General features: G+C 39.4%; 1 protein-coding gene across 2 annotated transcripts in view; it reads left to right on the top strand.

Annotated features, from left to right (window-relative positions):
- MOS14 (ARM repeat superfamily protein) overlaps positions 1-22,456 on the top strand; it is a 464,252-nt gene that overhangs the window by 162,033 nt on the left and 279,763 nt on the right. For both annotated transcript variants that reach the window (XM_089423464.1, XM_089423460.1), the window contains exons 4-5: positions 4,057-4,104; positions 4,251-4,397. In XM_089423464.1, the coding sequence (XP_089279590.1) occupies positions 4,057-4,104; positions 4,251-4,397 (195 nt within the window). The remainder of the gene's footprint in view (positions 1-4,056; positions 4,105-4,250; positions 4,398-22,456) is intronic.

Below are 22,456 nucleotides of genomic sequence, written 5' to 3'. Positions count from 1 at the left end.
TATTCTTATGAGAATTCTTCAGATTGAAAATGTCCAAGTACCCTGTATGGATTATGAATACCTCCCTAGTTAAGAGGGAGTGTTGAAACATGTAACTAGGTTCAGTCTTCATAATGACATATGTAATCATGATTTTTTGTATTTAATGTAAAAAGAAAATAAATTTATTATTGTTATTCTTAAGGCACGTTTTCATGCTCAAGGAAATTTATTTTATAGGTCAAGCACCCATTGAGTGCTTCTAGGTTTGACGTAAAGTCAATTGAGTCATTGTCATGTATTGAAGACCCATTTGGGCATGTTACATATTGTAAAGAAAATTATTTGAGTCAAAATTAGAGTCAAAAGACCCTCCAAGACCTTGTCATAGTGCAAAGATCAAGTCGGCCGACATGAAGGGACAAGTCAACCTAAAGATAAGAATTCGCACCCCTCACAAGCCTATAAATAAGAAGGAATTCAACCTCATTTGTACATAGACTCAAGCAAGTTTGATCTCCTCAAGATAGAAGTTGGAAAAGGACGACGAAGAATAAGAAGATAAAGATCGAAGTTTTTGGGCCCCCCTCTCTATCTTTCATTAGGGTTTCTACAGTTATTGGGCTAGACGAAATTCTAAAGCTGCATTGAAGCTGTGAAGTTGCATCTAGGTCGAAGCTGTGAATTTACTGTAGAGGTCAAAGTTGCAGAAGAATCTACTAGGCAGGTCGAAGTTGCAGAATAATTTGTTGGGCAGGTTGAAGTTGTAGAAGAAGCTGCTAGAAGTCAAGATTGTAGAAGTTGTTGGAAGCAAGGTGTGACTTGGTCTTGAAGGGTCTTGGTCAAGGGTCAAAAGGCTTGGAATTTGTCAAATTGAAGATCTATAAGAAGAGAAAATTCTGGTGGGTTTTCCTCTTAGTTGGAGAGGTTTTGGCCCTGACTGATCGTCTATATCCCATGTCCTATTGTCTCACTATTCTTTATGGTTTGGTAGCTATTTGATGATAGAGAACACTAATAATAATCAAGAGAAAGAAGAAGCTAATCAAGTTAAGTAAAAATATATCACAAGCAGTTATCAAAGTTCGATAAATCACCTATCTTTAGTTGGCCCCTAGATTTCTCAATAGATTGCACTATAAGTAGGTGGAAGAAGGAGCATTTTAAGTCATTCGCTCAAGAAAATTCAGATTTGTTCAAACAAGTGAAGAAAAGAAGAAATTTTAAGGCTCATACCTCATGAACCAAAAGTGAAGAGGAGCTGATTTGGAGAGACTTTGTGGGGAAGGACTTTTGGCACATTTTTGAAGGGTTTTTGGATTATTTTGGATTTTTATTTTTGGCTTATTTTGGGATTTTTTTTGGCTTATTTTGGAAGGATTTTTGGCACACATTTTTGAAGGTTTCGATCTTGGTTTCGTGCTTGTTGAGGGTGAGTTCTGCTGATAAGGAAGCTGAGTTCAAGGATCATTTGTTGAGGAAAGTTTATTTGCTAAGGAGGTCGTGTTTGGGAAATTGAGTGATTGTGTGAAGGACATAGGAGCAATTGCCAAGAGGAAATGTTTGACTAATATTGACTCTTGTACAAGCTTTGGTGCTGATAAATTTGAATGTACTTTTGATATATTTTAATAAAATAATTCTATGGTTTTCTCCTACTTTGGGCTTCCACGTAAAAATCTCTGTGCTCTGTATATTTGTGTGCTTTGCTCTATATCTGTGGATGCATTTACAAGTTTTTGAAGTTAAAAATTGTTAATACTGATTCAACCCCCCCTTTTAGTATTGCTAAATATTCCAACATCAACTTTATTAGAGGAATGAAGACATTAAAGCAACATAGTGAACCATATCTAATGTTAGGGGCACAAAAAATACTTTACACAAAACTCACCTTCAAATGTTTAACTAGATCAAGATCTGTAAAGAAGTTACCTCACTTATGTTCAGGATGATTTGGTCAACAACCCTTTTAGGTGCTTCTAGCCCCCGAGGGGAGTGACATGTCCTGGGTCAACCCATCAATACATATGTTTGTGTGATAATGGTGGTCTTGAAGTGGGAGAGACTCCAAGGAAGGTGCCACAACCATGAGACCAACTAATGGGGATCCAACATACTGAGTGTAATGATGTAAGGAGGGAGCAATTGTGGTGGCATGGGTTACCCCTTCCTTGGCTTGCTTTTTTACACCCCTTTGGTGCACCTTTAATGATTTGCCTTTATTTGGTGCATAGCTTAGGATTCTAAGCTTGCTTTATGTTTTTCCAATACCCCCTTTAAGATGTAGCAGTTTATCGCTTATCAAGGTTGGGATATTGAAGAGTTCCTTTATTTGATGTGAAACATTCAATGCTTTGAGGAATTGGGTGATGCTAATGATGGGGGTAGGGCGCATGCTAGGATTTTGCCTGTGCGCTAAATATTGCCCCAACCATTTTTTGCATTTTACATTTTCTTTCATTGTGGCATTACATGCTTTTAATTTTTCTTTCAATTGCATCAATCTTCCGGTCGAGTTTTCGGGCCCTAGCTCAAGGATGTGGATTAAGAGTGCTGATCCCAATGACCAATCACTATTTGCCTGAAGAATGGAGTTGGATAATAGGGAGAGATGAAAAGTGATAAAAATGGATTACCTTGGACACACTACATCAATAATTGGACGAGTTCCTAAAAGTTAGGATGAGTTCATGAAGCGTGCGAATAGTTGGAGGCTCAGTTGTTTGTCTCCTAGTGCGAGTTAGAAGTCTCAATGGTTATTTGTGTCTAGGACGAGTTACATGAGTCAGTTAGACTCAGTTAACTAGTCAATGATCAATCACAAGACTGAGTTCCTAAAATAAACTTGCCAGATTTAGATGGGTCGAATTGCTTATAAGGAGGACAAAGGCACATAATTGATTCATTGTTTTGTGTGAGCACAGGGTTATGAGACAAGACAATAGAGAGCATGAGTTTTATGTGTGAGCTAGCAGATCTAGGAAGAGTGTGAAGGAGAGGCCTATACGCAGTGTTTGGCAGAGGAAATTCTTGCTGGTGTGTGCTAGGAAATAGGAGAAAATTTTCAGGGCCAGCGCAAGGATTTAAGCACTAAGGACAGGGTTCTTGCAAGCAGGGTTTCAAGCTAAGTACTAGCAGGGAGAACGAGCTTTGTTCTCTAGAGAAATAATTTTCCTTGTAATAATTCTTTTTGCTCAAACTTTGTCAAGAAAATTTCTACAGCTGGCAGAGGGTTTTCCCAGTTTTTTTCTGTCGTGTGGCTGTGTTATTTCTGTTATATTCTGCTGCAAATTGGTAGAGAAATTCTCTGTCTTGATGCAACAATTAGTTTCAGATTTCTTCACTACAGCAGTTGCAGAATTTCAAGGAAATACTACAATATAGAATGTAGCTAACTATGGGAGATGGACAGTAAAGTTGTTTCTGAGTAAATGGAAAGTCAACTGAGCTGTGTAGCAGTAACAGAATCCAGATGTGTTTCACTTATATTGATCTATGGTTATCTCTCCTACTCTGTCATAATCAATTCGTCATTTACCTTGATAACTCTGATACTAAAGCAAATACTCATATCCAGTAAGAGCGGAATGCCATATATCATCCATTCGGTTCTCTCTGGCACTGAATATAGGAATTTCTTCTTCCTAGCCAGATATTAATATTTATAGCCTACCATGATCAACAAACCTTCAGAAACAACTGAAATATATAACTCTACTATCAAAACCGTTTTGGTAAGCAAAGAAACTAATCACTGATTTTTTTCATCTTATTAAGAAATCAGAAATGTCATTTGGTTAGATGCACCAAATGAATGAAACACAAAATAAATGAATTATGGATGCACTATGATCCATTAAACACAATCCAGCAAGTTGTTATGTCTAAGGCATTTTTTCATACCAGCATAGGCACTTGGGCATTTAAATTTTAGACAGAAATTGAGAGGTATCTACTGCCATCGATGGTATTGAATGTAGTTGAATATGTATTTTTATATATGCCATATCCAGCCATGTTGTTTCTGACAATTTTCTAAAAAATCAATATTTCCTTTGGATCTTGCATGTGCAGAATTTGCTGAAAAAGTTTTCCAAAGGTCCCTCAAAAGTTAGAATGCAGGTACATGCAATATTTTAGCGGTTATTATACAACTGTTTTATGAAATAGATTATAATTTATAATAACCTTGTTAAACATTTTGTAGCTGTAAGGTCATGAAGTGTGGGTTTGATGTTCTTTCCTTATTCTGTTTATCAACTTTGCAGATCTGTATAGCAATGTCAGCACTAGCTGTACATGTTTCTGCCCAAGACTGGGGAGGTGGGGGAATTCTGAACTGGTTACGTGATGAATTGGGTTCCAACCCGGATTATTTAATAAGTTTTCTTGAATTGCTGACAGTCTTGCCACAGGTGAGTTTTTGGTATCAGGACAAAATATTTGAAATTTTCTTGGTATTTTGTATTCTTACTGATTACAATACCCTTTTCAGTTTCCAACAGCACAACATCTAAATAACTTTCATTTTGTTAGTGCCTTAAATATATTATCACTGCGCACAGGAACTGCACTGTCATGAATGGTTACTTTTTAAATGATCGGTGAACTATTCCTTGAATGCATCCATGACATTTACAATGGAAACCGAGGAAGAAAATCTTGGATCATTTTCTCTTGTAGTATCCAATGAAACGTGTAATGATATAATTTGTCAATATCAAAGAGTATATTCAATAAAAAATCTGTAACACAATTTGTTCCATTTTTGTCCACCAAAATTTTATGTTAACCACTAATATGATACTTTCCCTCAAGGTTGCTAGGGCTTGTGGGTGCCCTTAAAAAAATTAAAATTAAAATAATATTATAGTAACTTGTAAGTTTTAGCATCCAGGAATGAATGCAAACAGTAAGGCAATACGAGAAAAGAAAGCTGAAAACTGAAGTGTCATTAAAGGGGGGATGAATATGAGAGGATCCAATGGGAGGTTTGGGTGGGAGATTGTGTGGAGGAGAGAGAGATGGCTTGACTGGTGGAGGCCACGATGAAGGAAAGGTACAGGTGCGCAGGGGTATGGTCAGGAATTTGGGTAGTGTAAGGGGGGATTTCTTAGCTGTACGACTGCTCAGGAGACCGGTATAGCCACTCATAGAGTCCAGATTGATGGTATAGGCGTGACAGGGTTGTAGGAAGAGAAAATGACGTAAGGTTTTTGGCCATCCAAGAGATGTGGAAGATGCCATTGCTAAGGGAGGTCTTTGTACGATCTCTGCTTTAGGTAAGAAAGGCCACACAGTGTAAAGGTTTCGATTTGCAGTGGGTTCTCATGGTGTTGGAGAACAGGTGTCTTTCAGAGTTTGAGTTGGGCGTGGTCTATGGCAGGATAAACCAATCTCGGGAGAGGTCTCCTCTTTATTACATTGCCTGTAATAATTGCAGAATTGATGGGCCTGTCAATGTAGTAGTTTGTTCTTTTAATGCCAAACTAAAGGAAATTTGTTTTTCTAATTTGAAAAAGAACAAATTGGAGTGGTCCCCTCCTTCAAAGCGAGCTGTTGCTGCCAATGACAAGGAGCTTCTGGTGGGCTTAATCCTTGATATCGAGGAAATGGAGGTTGAAAAGGAGGAGACGATGGGAACTGATTATTGAGGGTGTGGTCCCCCCATGCGACTGATTTGATGGCCAGTCCCCTCTCCCCCTCGTGTCTTCAGAAGAGGTCATGGGTGTGGAGTAGCCCTCTGATTCAACTCTGCCTCACAACCTAGCTTGGCACTGCAGGTGGATCCTCCATAAAGCCTTAGTCAATGGTGGTGCCTTTGTGGGTTCGATCCAGATGATTTCAACTTCTTCCTTGCTGAAAACAAGGAGTAGTTTGATTGCTAAATGCACTTGGAGACAAGAGGTGTGATCTTTTTTCTTTTGTGTTGTATGTCAGATGAGGATGCTATTAATTCATAGTGCATTTTTGAACTGGGAGGCCAAGGGATCTCCTTGAATTCCTATTGGCGTTTTAGTTCAGGATATGTTTGCCTCTTGTTTAACTCAGATGTTGCCACATGTCTGGTGCTTTGGTATGGTACTTAGAATATTGTGGGTTCCCCTGTATATTTGCAGTCTTGGAGGGCATATTTCAACTTGGAGGTGTGGTTAGGCTAACTACTTGCTTTGGATGTAATTCCTATCTATGCATGTTGGTATGCACCATTTTGTTGATCTGTTTGCAAAATGGTTTGGTAAAGTTTTTACTCAATGGCCAATAGAATTTTTTCAAGGCTAATCTGATGGTCTACTTGGAGGTGGATTTGAAGTGGAAGCTTACCCACTTTATTTTTGATTTCATTATTGATGGCATCAGGTAACAGAGAGTTTAGTATCTTAATCTTTCAAATGCCTGCTCTGATTGCTTAACCCTTACCCAAGGTGTTTAAAGGTCCCAATTCACAAGGTGAGGACCTAATTATCCAATGTCATGTCAATGTCTCTCTCCCACTCTTTAGGCTGACTCATCTCCAACTCAAGGTGGTAATCCCTATGGTAGATTAAGTCGAGCAAGAGATTGGGAATGAAATGGTTACTATCACTTTGGTTAGATGTGGTTTTAATGTGTGAGAATATTGTATTAAATTGCAGAGTTAAATGGAAAAATTAAGTCTAATATAGATCATGCACTTGAGATAGTTTTCTTAGACTTATTGGAAAATGTATTGCGATATTTTTAAATATAATTTCCAGATTTATAAAACAGAAAATAAAGGGACAAATATTGTATTTATTTTAGTGGTTGGAAATCAAGAGTAGTGCCTAAACATCATTGGGCTTGTTACCCCCTCACTTTTAGGGGTAGCTAGAGGAGATTTTTCTTCAATAATCCACACAACAGACAATGTTCCTGATGAAGACATCAGCATTCTCTATAGACAGCAGTCCCACATTTGCCTCTCACATCGTGCCCAGATCACTCATTTGATGATGTTGGTGCACAACACACGAGGTACATCTCTCCATTGCTTTGTACTAAGTGCTTCTGTTCAATGTATTTGACGTGAAAGTAGGGATCATGGGTTGAATTAGATAATGAATCATGATGCTTGGAAGTTATGCCTTTACCCTTGTTTCACCAGTGGTCATCGTTGATCTTCTAGTCAAATGTTGCCGCTCTTGTGGAAAGGGGTACTGCTGGGGGACCTTGATAAGGCTAATGTGCCCATGCCTTTTCATACTTAACATGCTAAATCTATTCCCATGAGAAAGGGTTTGGGTGCCTAAGGTTGATGCAGCTGTATAAAAAAAGAGAGCATGATATGAATTTCAAAATGCAAAATAAAATGAAGGGGTTATTAGTGATAAATCAAAAGCCAAAGTAAGCTGGAGCACCAAACCCTTGCTATGAGGCCATTGCCTCAAGTCCTATGCAATGAATTCATTACTAAATGTTGACACCTAATCCGAAACGGATGAGGTGAAGCCGGACAGTCATCTAGAAGATGAACTGATCCGTTTCTGTATATGTATAAATAATAATAGTTGAATGAATAATATCACTCAGTTCTGTCTTGCGCTCATAATTCCTGGAGTTAACCTGGCCTGACATGATATCAGAGCACAGGTCCCAGGTTCCAGAAATAGCGTAACTCCTCTGCTGCCTCATGAAACCTCTGCTCCCTGGCGCACCAGCCCTGCATACGCTCTCTGCTCTTCTGACATCCCTCTGACATCGCTGCATACGCTGCGTTGAGGTCCGTTCAAGGAAGAGAAGACCTGCGTTTATGGTTTTGAAGACACTGTGACTGCGTTTTGAAGAAGCCTGCGTTTTTTTGCAACGTATTGTGGCCTGACAACGGTAAGATGACTGCGCTTAATGTATTGAAGACCTGCGTATGGTATATTGAAGACTGCGTTTAATGAATTAAAGACCTGCGTTTAATGTATTTCTTGTTATGGTATATTGAAGACTGCGTCTAATGAATTGAAGACCTGCGTTTAATGTATTGAAGACCTGCGTTTTTATGTTTGTTGAACTGTGATATACTGCACTTGAAGTTGTTCGGTGTAGACCTTTGTGCTTGCGTCTCCCGGAATCACAGTGATTTCTCACTGGTGACTGCGCCTTTTTTAAAGCGCTGTGGTATTAAACGCTGGTACTAAGACTGTGGTATTAAGACTGTGGTATCGAAAAGCTTCTTATTTGATGCAGCCCCTGGTGTTCAACCCGATGTAACAATACTTGCCTGTCTTACAATACTGTATTGCCCATTCAGATAGCACTGATGAGATGGTCGTCTGGGCGAGGATGGTCTAATGGCAGCGTGACTCGTCCATGGTGAATGCTGGCCATGGCCGTGGAGAGCTAAGACTGCGGTATTAAACGCTGAGACTGTGGTATGCAAGCTGAGACTGCGTCTCTTTTTGAGCACGGTCTTAAGGTTTTCGCAGATACCTTTGCTGCAATAACACGCCATCAACAAATCCTAAGACTGCGGTATTAAACGCTGAGACTTGTCTTAAGGTTTTCGAAGGTTTGAGAGATACCTTGCTGCAATAACATGCCATCAACAAATCCTATCACGGGTCGCAACAACAACAGTAATACACTTCCATTACAACCCCATAAATTGGTGGTATTGGTGGTATATGTTCACTGTGTGGAGTATATATTGGTGACTGCTTTTTTGTCAAAACTGTGATATATATATGTGCCCTCCTTTTTTTAAACAGTGATATACATATATTTTCATATGAGCGCCTTTTTGTTTGATATATGTAAGCAGTGAGCGCCCTTTTTTGTTCAGCAGTGATATATGTAAGCAGTGATATATATGTGAGCTCTATTTTTTTGTTGAAGATATTGATATATGTAAGCAGTGAGCACCCTAGTTTTGTTGAACAGTAATATATATATGAGCAGTGATATATATATATGGAGAATGCATAAGGCTATCATATAAGGATTTTTTTTCTCTCTCAACAGAAGTGTTTTTTGGCAGAGATATTTTTTTTTACAGAATGCATTCAATCATTTCTATGGTCGGAATAGTTCTCACTGGCAAAGAGAACTATTCTGAATGGTCCCGGATGGTAAAACACACCCTTATCTACAATGAGCTGTGGAAAGGTGTGTGTGTCGGAGAAGAAGACAGAGACCCTGTGCAGCCCACATCAGACAAAGAACTCGCCATTTGGGAAAACAAGAACAGCAAAGCCTTTGCATTGATCGCAGCATCTGTCAATGAGGAAGTAAGTCGTCATATTTCCTGCTATTCCACTGCCTTTGAAGCTTTACAAAAGCTGAAAGAACTCTATGATACACATTCTGCACTTGAAGTTGTTCAGCGCATGATTAAACTCTTCACTCTTGAACTGAAAAATAATGATCCTCTTGCTCTTGCATCTGAAATAAAGTCTATAATGCATGATATAAAATCCACTAAGGTTGAGCTGGATATCTCTCTTATTGCCTTTCTCAAAGCACTCTATCCTACCTACTCCAATTATCTTGAGTCTTTACAAGCAAATGGAAACCTTAAAGATATAACCTTTGACTCTCTTGTGAAAAAGTTTGCTGAAAGAGAGAAAGCCTTTGGAAAGAAAACAGTCCCTGAATCTTCTGAAGAGACTGTTTGCCTTGCTCACAAAGAAAAGCATCCTGCTCAAGATTCTGCAAGAGGAAGAGGTGGACGAAGAGGAAGAGGAAGATACTTCAGAGGCAGGGGGGCAGACATTCTCAAGCAGAAAAGGCAGATCTGCATTGCATTCGCTGCAAACGAAATGGATCACATGATGCTTCTACATGCAAGCTACCATGGGACAAAGTTGAGCAGAGAAGAAATCAGCAGAAAGGTAAAACTGATGACTCAGACAAAGGTAAAGCACCTGAATCTGCACACTATATTGAGGCACAATGTAATATTGGAGTAAATGAAGATTTGTTTAATGCTTCACTTGCTTCTTCGAAAAATGACTGGTTGCTTGATTCAGGAGCAACCTGTCATATGACTCATAGGAGAGATTTCTTTGAAGATTTCACTAACAATGTTGATGGAGCAGTATACTTTGCAGATCAATCAAAAATCAAGCCATCAGGGCTTGGCACAATCAGGCTTAAACTGCCTGGTCTTCCAGACTTTCTTCTGGATCATGTTCTATATCTCCCACAGCTGAAGAGAAACTTGCTGTCCCTGGTCCACATCCGCCAGCAAGGTCACTCCATTCACATGTTTGATGGCAAGCTTGAGGTAAGAAAGGCATCTGACCACTCACTTGTCATGAGGGGTATAGAAGAAGAAAGACTCCTTAAACTGCAAGGAACCTCTGCTCATGCACAACATTTCTCATATATTTCTCATCATGAAGAAGGTGCACTTCCATCAAGTTTATTATGGCATGCTAGATTTGGACATTTAAACTATGATAGTCTCCGCTTGTTGAAGAAAAATGGTGTTGCTGGTTTGCCTACAATTCCTAGAAAACATAAACAATGTGATGCTTGCATTCTAGGAAAGCACAGCAAACAGTCTTTTCATGATTCACATTCAAGAGCACATAGGAAGCTTGAACTTATTCATTCAGATTTATGTGGTCCAATGCCTGTTTCTTCTGCAAATGGAAATAAATATATCATGATATTTATTGATGATTACACCAGAATGTGTTGGGTTTACTTATTGAAGAACAAATCTGATGCTTTTCAAACATTCAAGAATTTTCATAAATGGATTGAAAATGATGCACAATCTCATATTGGGTCTATTCGCACTGATAATGGAAAAGAATATACATCAAATGAATTTGAACACTATCTTCGCCAACATGGGATTAAACATCAAACAACTGTGCCTTATAATCCTCAACAGAATGGTGTAGCTGAAAGAATGAACAGAACAATTTTGAATATGGTACGATCCATGCTTTTCTTCAAAAATGTAAAGACAATGTTTTGGGCTGATGCTGTTCTATGTGCTGCATATATAAAGAATAGATGTCCATCTAGTGCTATAAGAAACAAGACTCCTTATGAATTGTGGTATGGACATGTTCCTTCGGTAAAACATCTCAGGATATTTGGTTCCACCTGTTATGCTTTAATACCAAAGGTACATAGAAACAAACTTGGTGCTAGAAGTCGTAAGTGTATCTTCCTGGGGTATTCAAACACATCTAAAGCATACCACCTTTATGATGAAGTAAATAAAAAGTTTGTTTTATCTAGAGATGTCATTTTTCTTGAATCATCCAAATTTGACAGTGTTGTTGAGCGGCAACTTGATCGCTTGGATAGATTCACAAAACCGAAATCATTTCAAGAGTTTGATAATCAGATTCCACATCTTGAAGGGGGGATTCCTATACTAGATCAACATGTGGAATCTTCTTCTGAAGAACAACCTCCCCTGCATGACACTCCAACAACGGATGATGCTTTAAGTGATGTAATTGATAGAATTGGGAGACTCAATCTTGATTCAGACCCAACTCAATCAACAGAACAGCCTGGACCATCTCAGAAAGGTCCCCCAAAGTGGCTGACAAAGACACTTGAAAGTGTTCATCCTGATGAAATTGGAAAAACAGGAACCCGAAATTCAAACCGACAAGATGGAGGTGATGTAGATAACTCTAATTCACCTGTTGATATGGATGTTACTTATGATTGTGAATTGAACTTGTCTACAGATTTTGAACCAACTTCCTTCAAAGAAGCTGCTTCTCATGATGAATGGAAAGAAGCGATGCAGAAGGAGTATGATGCCCTCATAAAGAATGGCACTTGGAAGCTGGTTGATCCTCCATTTGGAACCAAACCAATTGGCTGCAAGTGGGTCTACAAGAACAAGTACAAAGCTGATGGCTCACTTGACAAGCACAAAGCTAGGCTTGTGGCAAAAGGTTTTGCACAGAAGGAAGGGGTCGATTATGAGGAAACTTTTGCTCCCACAGCAAAATGGGCCACCATCCGGACACTCTTTGCACTAGCTGCTCAGAACGGTTGGAAATTCCATCAAATGGATGTAAAAACTGCATTCTTGAATGGAGATCTAAAAGAAAATGTTTTTATGTCCCAGCCTGAAGGATTTGCTGTGAAAGGACATGAACACAAAGTATGCAAACTTGTGAAGTCCTTGTATGGCCTCAAACAAGCACCACGAGCCTGGTATGAAAAACTAACTGAGCATCTTCTGAAACTCAACTTCAAACATTTTGATCTTGATGATGCAACTTTATTTGTCAAGAAAGTTGGCAAAACAGTTGTATATCTTGTGGTATATGTAGATGATCTTTTAATGACAGGGAACAATGAAAGCTATATTGCATCCATAAAGAAAGAATTAGGAAATTTTTTTGAAATGACTGATTTGGGCTATGTTCATTACTATCTTGGCATTGAAGTAACCCAACATCCAAAGTCCATATTTCTTTCCCAAAAGAAATACATTGGAGATTTATTATACAGATTTGGCATGACAGAGTGCAATCCCCTTTCTACTCCAATGGAACAAAACTTGAGGCTCACATCTACTGAAGGAAAAGAATTTGAGGATGCAACAAAGTATAGACAGCTTGTAGGAAGTCTCATCTACCTCACTACTACCAGACCAGACATTTCATTTGCTGTTGGAATCCTCTCCAGGTTTATGCAAAAGCCTTGTGAGGGACATTGGTCTGCTGCAAAAAGAGTTCTAAGATACTTGAAGGGAACTCAAGAACTTGGAATCAAGTATACACAGGTGGACGACTTCAACTTGATTGGATACTCTGATTCAGACTTCGATGGAGACAAAGAAACTGGGGTATCTACTTCAGGATATGCTATGAGTCTTGGATCAGGAGCTGTCTCCTGGAGATCACGCAAACAATCAGTACCAGCAGATTCCACAACAGAAGCAGAATATGTGGCAGCAGCTGAAGCAACGAAAGAAATTGTGTGGCTCAGGAAAATCCTTGAAGATTTGCAAGTAAAACAAATACAATCTACTCCACTCATGATTGATAACACATCTGCAATAAAGTTGGCCAAGAATCCAAAGTTCCATGATCGTACTAAGCACATCAATACTAAATATCATCTGATCCGACATCATGTTGAGGCCAAAACAATCCATCTCCGTCATTGTTCCACAAACGAGCAAATTGCAGACATCTTCACCAAAGCGCTTGGAAGAGAAAAGCTTGAAAGATTCAGAACGATGCTTGGACTCACCAACATCCCTTCAGATTAAGGGGGGAATGTTGACACCTAATCCGAAACGGATGAGGTGAAGCCGGACAGTCATCTAGAAGATGAACTGATCCGTTTCTGTATATGTATAAATAATAATAGTTGAATGAATAATATCACTCAGTTCTGTCTTGCGCTCATAATTCCTGGAGTTAACCTGGCCTGACACTAAATAAGGAAAGTTAGATTATCTCAACCCCTTATGCAATGAAATGCATATACAAGAAAAGGGGGCTTGTTAAGCAAAATACAAGAGTATAAGAAATATGCAAGGAAAGGGGCAATGTGACATTGTTGTGGAAAGGGTAACAAATGTGCTCATGAGTATGAATATCCTACATAGCCTTGCATGTCAATGACACCATTCCATGAAGTAAACCCCATGTCATATTATTGTCATTTACACTTGCACCTTGATTGGTTTCTTGGGAAATACTCCTCTTCCTATTTACAAACACAACTAATAGGGTTTTATAGTGATTCTCCCATACCTAAACTTGGCTAGTGTGAAGTTTGAAGAAGATACCTAATGTGATCTACCTAATGGCTTTTACATTGGACATGACTCACTTTTTATGTTGCATTGACTCTTGTACATAAGTTGGATGGTCACACTTGAATGCTTGCGGCCCATCCTTGATGATGATGCTTGGGTAGACATGTTTCTTTGGAGGACATTGATGATATCTTGTTTCCACACTTGATCGCGGTTGTTCCACTTTGTTTGTAGGGCTTTGGACCCTATGATGTGGCACCCTTGAAGAGATGTCTTACCAACCATCGGATATGAGACGTTGCATATTAGAGATGAGGCGTTGCACCTTTCACCAGGATGCGCACTTCGATGATGGGCTTTACTTTTTTCCTTTGTACACTTGATTCTGATGATGTCACACCTTTGGGGGAGTGTTATGATTCTTGGTGATGAAACATTGCAACCTTACAAGGCAGTGTTTCACCTTTTGAAGCTCATACACAGTACACACTACATCGAGTGAGTTATCCACTTTTGAGAGCATTTATATCACGTGTGGCCTCTAGCACATTTTTATGATGAATGACCTGATATTTTGAGCATTATTCTTCATTTTTAAATTTTGAGGCATTGTTCTTGGTCTTGAGGCCTATTCACTCTTGTATTATGGATATTGTACGTGTTCTTGCCTTTTGTCTAGGGTTTGTAAGAGATAAAGACAATATTTTATGTTTTTGGGCACTCTATCGGATGAGGAAGTGCTAGATATATTATATAAATAAGAGAAGCACTTCTCACTTGTAAATCATTGCTACTTGTAAAGATATATCACTACTTTTCTACTTCTACTCTTTTTCCTAAGTTGCATGAAATGGGGAAACGGGTACGAGTTTCCGAAACGGGAAGCGATACGAAACGCGACCTCCCCAAATTTTGGAAACGGGGAAACACGAATATATATATATGTGTGTGTGTGTGTGTGTGTGCAATCATAAAGCATAAATGATACATTATAATTTATTACACTTAAACATTAAGATTTAATTAACATCACATTTTTTCATGAATGATCACATAATGAAAATAAAAATATCAGAATATCCAAAAGCAACCTTTATTATATATCCAAATCTCAAAATCAGCCTTTATTTATATTAATATATGAGGCTGCAAGTACAATAAAGACTATAAGGCTGCAAGAGAGAGATCCAAATCAGGATTTTCTGCATCCACATCCCATTCTTTAGAAGGACCATTTTATTGGGAGTCTCCTCTTACATAGTCGAACGACCTTAGTGCTCTTGATTAAATACACGTTTCATACCCTAGTACCCTACATGATCTTGATTATTGGGAGTTTCCCCTGCATAGAGGGCTTGGTTCTCTTGATTAAATACAAGTTCCATACCCTAGTACATGATAAAATCCAATGGAAACATTGCAATCCCTCCAATCCTGAAATCCTGAAAAACAAATAAGCCTGCTGGATTTTGAGTGAGATCTAAAATTCTACTTTCTCCATATGAAATCCAATGAGGGCGAAACCACTCTCAAACATCTTGAGTCATTTCATGGTAATGTTAAAAATTTAAGTAAAAGGATGAAAATGAAAAATAAAGGAGAATATCACTTTTACTTTAAGAATTTAACATTAGCATGAACTGCATATCCCTCAAACTTCTTGATGAACTGCATATCAACACTAGGGCAAAAATTCACTTTTATAACTTTAGACACGCATCTAGAAGCAACAAGAAGTCACTAACATACCCTAAAAGTAAATTTAAAAAAACACAAGTTAATGAGGAAACGTGGATCGTATGGCCCTGAAACACGTTTCCGGCAGTACTGGCCACGTTTCCCGAAACGGGAAACGTGGCAGTACGACCGGAAAAGCGTTTCACGACCGTACCAAATGCGTTTCCGTACGGAAACAGACCTCTATACCATGTTTCCTGCAACATAGTCTTTTTCTTAGCTATGGATGGATGACTAAATGCACCTCATTGAGGAGATGATTTGTGGATGACGTTGCAACTTCTATGGATTTTTCATGGCAAGGGTTTATGGATGCATATGATTTCTTTAGTAAGTGGTCTCTCCAATTCTCATTGGATTTGCTTATGAACGATTATTAAATGCAGATGTACTTATCTAGTGGTGAGGACGCATTCTCTTTATATTGTCCTTGGATAGATTATTTCTTCTAAACCCTTGGAAGATTTCTAGTGGTGAATCTTCCCTTGAAATCATCTCGAAGCTTCTAAAAGTACTATTCATCAACCCTAGTCATCAACCTAGATGATTAGATCTGCTTACATCTCTTCAAGGGAATCCCTAGTTGACCCCATACACCACCCCTGCCCCTCCCACCAAAAAAAATAGTAGGCACTAGTCTTATCCAAATAGTCAATTATAGAACTCAAAATTTAACTTTCATTTTATGTTTTAGGGTTAGATTAGGGTCTGCGACAACTTTACATAGATGTTCAGCCATAGATATGCTAGATGTTTTAAATTATTGTGCATTTACTTGGCTAAAAATTAATCTTGTCATCATATTTTGCCTTCCTGATTTATTTTACAGCCCTATTAGGGCGAGACATCTTGTTTCCTTGGGTTGTTATATGCATATTAAAATTTAGATTTAGCTAGTTAACAAAACCTTATTTTAATCCATTCTTTAAGACCTAGTTTTAATTGATAATAACTAGTTCAAGGGTCGATTGATTTGGTGCTGTCATAACTTGTGTTAGTGCTGCAATTTAGTATCTTTCTTATAAGTATTACAACAACCAATAGTTTTTTCTTCTTTTATAGTGTTTGGGGACGCTCACTTGATATATATCAACTTTCTAGGCCTTCTAAATTGACCTAGATTCTCATCCATTGAAATCCGGAAATTGCATGAATTAAGTTTTAACCACCCTATCCTTCTCCCTTGAATATTATATCTAGTTGGTGGTAATTTGAGTAGCTATATAGGTGTCCTTAAACTTGATTTTTGTAGTATCCTAAGGAGATCTTTGGCCTTAGGGTTTCTTGATCTGACGAAGGTTTTTCAATAAATCATAACAGAACACCTCCATTCATTAAAATAACAGTGACCTACATCTGTAATACATGAATATAATTTTTTTTCAACAGTGATACAACAATACTTCAATAAACCGGGGCTGTCTGCCCAACGAGACAATAGATAGAATCACAAATAATTCACAATGCAGTTCTGATTTCCAATATTTAGTAAACCATTGCAATTCTAACACTATCCAATCTGCTGTTGCTACGCTAACTATGGCTCACTGTCTAAGACACTCTTCCAGCTATGATTGCATCTGCCGCTTAGGGCGGAAGCCCTGCTTCGCTATATAGAGATCCGGGCCCTTAATTCCTTCAGTGAACGCACTCCTGTATTGTTCTTTTAATAAATATACTTCTGTAAATTACTTGCTGTCTGAATTAGGGATGATCATAACAATTTATTGTTTTCCTTGCTGCTCAATCAGACTGCTTCACAGTTCTGGCTAGTGCCAGAGGCATGTCGACGTGTTCTTCTATTACACAATCCTAATCAAGGTGCCACAGGATATGGCGAAAACGTCTTTGGCATGAATAGTTATGATCTAAACTTCTCACAGTAGTCTTGCTCAGGAATTGTAACGCACAGACCTCTGTTACTCGACCACAAAACTCTCACATCCAAACTGGGCATGTACCATTGCCGCGTTCGAGAGTCTTCAGGACTTTTCTCTGACTATATAGAGTCGTGAAGGGTTTCAGCTGCTCAATCTCACACTGTCATAGAATACCCTTTGTTTCCCTAGTGAGAGCTGCAGTTATCCACAGACCACCGCAGGGAAGAGGTCTGCTTGCATGAAACTGAACATGTTTTTCCACGATACTAGTGTCTAGGATAGAATCTTAAGTCATTGATGCTACCAAACCAAGTATCACAACGAAACTACTTTGCACAGCGGAATATAAACAACAGTAAATATACTAGTGCACAAAATATACACAACTTTTTACAATAACCCAACTTTGTTATATTAATCCAAGAGTCTAGGGCTCCCGTACTAGAAATAATGGCCCTCATACATCCATTGATACAAAGATACAAAACTGGGGCTTGGTGTCAGTCCATCGACAACCAATCTACCCACAACAAGATACTTTGACCATGTGGCTATAGCGCGCTCTCTCAATGCCTCTCGTTCGTACCCCGTACCTGCCTCGTCCTTCAACTCTTGATTTGTAACACTGCCTCTATCAATGATCCAAGTCCATCTGGCCATTGAACCTCAGCTATTCAATCTGCTCACCAGTTGTGCCTTAGTCCATCGAGGGCACAACACATCAAAACCCCTGTCGAGTTGTTCACAACTCTGTTTGTGAACAACTTTCAACTGCTTATTGCTACTCTTCAGCTACTTAGGGACTTCAACCCATTTTAGTCTTCCTACGTTGCTCCAATAAAGACTAAGATAGGGCACGAAGGGCTGCCACCTATCACTCCAAGATGTCAATCTCCCACAATGAACACGGGTTGGGATAATTGCCCATATTCTGTTGTAGATGTCCTTCTCCACACACAAGTCTAGGGCTACTCAAAACTGCTCCTGGGTGATCAAACCCTTGAGTTCTTCTTCTGCCACTCTAGCAACCATCTAAGTCCATGAAGATGGTGCACACTGGCCTCTAACTTGGGCACTATTTGTTGATTTTGGGTAGCATCGGATGTGCTCTAGCCATGAAATTTGGTGTAGAGGCTAAGGCACATGAGATCTCCAAGACCCAGAAATCATTTGGAGAAATTCCACCCGGATGAAGAAATATTAAAATAATTAATATTTTTAATGGGTCCCTAAGTCTAAACTTAGGAAAATAAAAATATTAATGTGTATTAATATAAAATGGGTGAGAAAGTTCTAAGTGACGAGGATCAAGCCAGTTCTAATCTTAGCCATTGATTAGGGACTTAATCTTGGCCGTTCAATCGTCAACAGGAAAAGTATAAGAGGAAGCTTGAGGGTCAGTTGGAGACACACCAAGTGAGATCAGTCAGTGTGATTTTCTAGGGCGAGGTTTGTTGAAGAAATCGAGCAAGTGATCAGTTGCAGTGAGGGGAAGTTCAACAGGAGGCCGAACAATACATAGCAGAGAGGCAGAGCAGTGTCGGAAGAGACAACGCAGGCCCAAGAAGGGCTGACGCAAAGGCCGAAGGAGGCAACACAGAGGACGCAGAGAGCCTCAGAGGCAGTGTTGGGAGATTCTGTGGGGCAAACTGGGAGTTGATCAGCAGATCCTTTGTTGGGAGAGGAAGACGTAGATCCTAAAGGAGTGACGCAGTTCCAAAGCAGTGTTTGGAGCAACTTTCGCTGTCTAGCACAAGGAATAGCCGGAGTCACTATGGGGTTTGATCATCCGCTTGCTGATTTTTCAGAATATCTGTCTATGGATAGAGGTACTACTGCCGAAGATATTCTCTGTTGGGTGAGCCATATCTGGCACCCTAATTGTATTCACGAAATCTGCTTAATAATACAAACCCTCTATATGCTGCACTGGTTTTATCGAATTGGGTTCTTCCAGGGACGATTGTCCAAAAATAATAGTGTCCCTTGTGTTATTGTTTCTGTTTACCTCAGTGCATGATCTGTATATTTGTGAACGCTGCAATTGTGTTTACTTCGATGTTTATACAATTAAATAACTTGTTAATGTGAAGAACAAGTAGGAGATAGTAAACCATAAACTGCAATAGGGGCTTTTGATGTGTTAGATTCAGTAATTTTCGCACTATCACATTGTCCTCCACTAGACCATAAATGCCCAATCCACTTGTCCACCCTTGGTACACTCTCACGTTGCCCTCCAACAAACCACGAGTGTCCAAGACATTGTCCTCTCTTAGAACACCATCCACTTGCAAATCACATAAACTCAAGAGGACACACATACCTTTGTTTTGCAACCTTTTGTTGCTCCTCTTGACATACATGCAACTGTTGATGTGCCTGCTCATAGGATGTCCACAAACACACCTCATCCACTAGCATCCATTCATCATCAAGATACCATCTGCAACCATACTGCTGCTGCCCTCTTGCCTTAATTTCTGTGCTTCTAGAAGACTGGTTAGGGCACATCACTAGCCCTAACCCACTGCTTCAACTCAATGTATTCCTTGTCCCACTAGGTTGCTCCCTTTGCTGCTCCTTTAGCATTCTTCATGCATTGTTTTAGGCCTTGGGGACCTCCACAAGGCTTTATAGAGCCCACAGTCTGCTATAGCAAGGAGAGACCTGCTAAAAGCACAAGGAAATACCTTTGTTTTTGTTAGTTCTTTTAGCATCGGATGTGTTCTAGCCACAAAACTTTGTGGAGGCTAGAATACATGTATTCTCCAAACCCCAGAAATAATTTATGGAAATTCCACCTAGAGACGACTTAATTAAAATAATTAATTATTTTTAATGGTACCTAAGTCTAAACTTAGGAAAACTGATTAATTAAAGGGTATTAATTAAGTCATTGTGAGAATCTTCTAGAAGAAGACTTGGATCGATTTCTAGTTAATTTTAGCCATCGATTTTTTTTTAATCATGGTTGTTGAAGCCTCAACGAGAGATTATAAGAAGAATTTCGACGGGGGTTGGAGAACACACTTGAGACACAAGAATTCGATTTTGTTGGGAAATCGATCTCCAGAGTAGCAACAATCAGTTGTTGGAGGTGATTCAGTAATATTGAAGCAGTGAGAGGGGGGCAAGGATAGTAAGGACGGAAGAAATTTTCTCCTGTCCGGTGAGTGCATAGCAGAGAGGCAGCGCAAAGCTTCAGAGGGAGATTTGTATTTTGCTGAGGAGAAGTTGAAATTCAGTGCAGAAGCCGGAGTGGGAGCCCAAAGGATCGATTTTCCAGATAGCAGTTGATCAGTTAGCGAGAGAGACGCTGGTACGAGTTGTGGGACATAGAACTGTGTAGGTTGATGCAGGGATTGCGCAGAGGCAGCAGGGTGCAGCTCATCTTGAGCCAAGGTCAGTGTCAGATCATCGGTGGGAGTGAGGGTTTTCTCACTAGATCTCCTGTTAGTCGTTTCTCTGTATCGAAAGCTAGATTTGAGCTTCAATAGATTTGTACTCAAATTGACTACTGCATAATAATATAACCCTTAGCTGCTGCATCGACTTTTCCAAGTTGGGTTTTTCTGGGGACATTGGTCCAAAAATAACTGTGTACTATTGTATGTGTGCATCTTCTTCCAGTGTTTTTATTTCTTCCGCAATATTGTATTTGTGAAGGTTGCAGTGTATTATGATCCGAACTTAAATAGGAACACAACAAATTACAGATATAACCATAAATACAAAGATGCAACAAAAATAACACTTTATTTCATTAATATCAAAATACTGAAATATGCTTACAAACATAATGAAAATAACCTAGTCGATGTTAGTTTATCTCTGAGAAGAGATGTGGCGGCTGCATGCCTCCGAACTGTGTTACAATGAGGCTCAAGGGCCTATTTATTATTGAACAATAAGAGAAAACCCTAAACAACCAAAACCATAACCCTAGGAGATGTAACGCCATGAGTTTGTGGGCCCCGTTGTGGTTAGTTGGGCAACCAACTTCCCCAGGTTGTAACTTGGCCATATTATTTCCGTTTGGCGCGTACGATACCTTGTTGGAAAGGTCTCTTCGAGTACCACAGGATTTGCGATAGACCCTTGCCTATGGCTGCGGGCTTGCAGCGAACCTCAAAACACTGCCGTTTAGGGGGTCAAAATTGCTCTAGAAGTTCAGGACACGAAAAATTGCTAAAAATAGTAAATGCTGAAATAAACAAGGAAATAGATAAAACCGACTGGAAGTCTAGGTGGAATAGGCTGGTGGCCATTAATATCCACCTGGATCATATTAGTTTCGATATTTACTGTAGAGCACAATAAATAATTTGTTTAGTTTATTTAACAAATAGAAGAAACTTAATCAGTTGCTGCAGTAGGATTCGGGGTTTTTGAATTTTCACATGGTATTGGAGCACAAATTGTAAGCTAGAGAGCTTAGTAGTAGGAGGATGAATTTCGAATCTCTGCAGAGGTAGCAATTCAAAACCCTCAAGAGGCAGTGTAGTTCCTTAGCCAGAAGGGTTAGTTTTTGAGGAAAATTTATTTCTCTGAGAGAGTTGACAAAGAATAAAATTTTCTAGATCGAAGATTACCAGAGGCAGAGGGAGTAGCAGCAGTTTCCTTGACGAGTAGATCTTCAGCTGGGACGCAAATATTTTGCAGCAATTTGCTAGTGCGAAATAACGTCAGGAGGGAGAAAGAGCACACATTGAGGGAATTCTTTCCTCAGGGAACTTCTAGCCCAAAAGTTTGATTTTCTCTAGCAGAGTAGCAATAACTGTGAATAGAGTTGCCCACTCCAGTAGGGAGTGTGTAGAGCCAGTGAGCAGCTGCGTAGAGAGGAGAAGAGGAAGAATTCAACATTTTTGCAGAGATGGCATTAGCAGGGTTGAGAGATTAGGACCGATTGGAGGGAGCCTCCAACTATGTAATCGGGAAGGCAAGGATTTCCTGTCTTCTAGATGAATATGATCTCAAAGCTTATATCAATGGCATGGTAGTTGTACCCGCAGATGCAGATTCGCTTAAGGCCTACAAGAAGGAGACGGCGAAGGTAAAGAGGTTGATTCTCGATGGTGTTCGAGATCACGTGGTGTCTCACATTGCTGGCAAAGATACTGCCCGACAGATGTGGGAGGCA

This window comes from Pinus tabuliformis, chromosome 6 (genome assembly GCF_031772625.1).
Source record: "Pinus tabuliformis cultivar Carrire ecotype Pingquan chromosome 6, CPIR1, whole genome shotgun sequence".
NCBI lineage: Eukaryota > Viridiplantae > Streptophyta > Pinopsida > Pinales > Pinaceae > Pinus > Pinus tabuliformis.
This window is presented reverse-complemented; position numbering and strand designations above follow the sequence as displayed.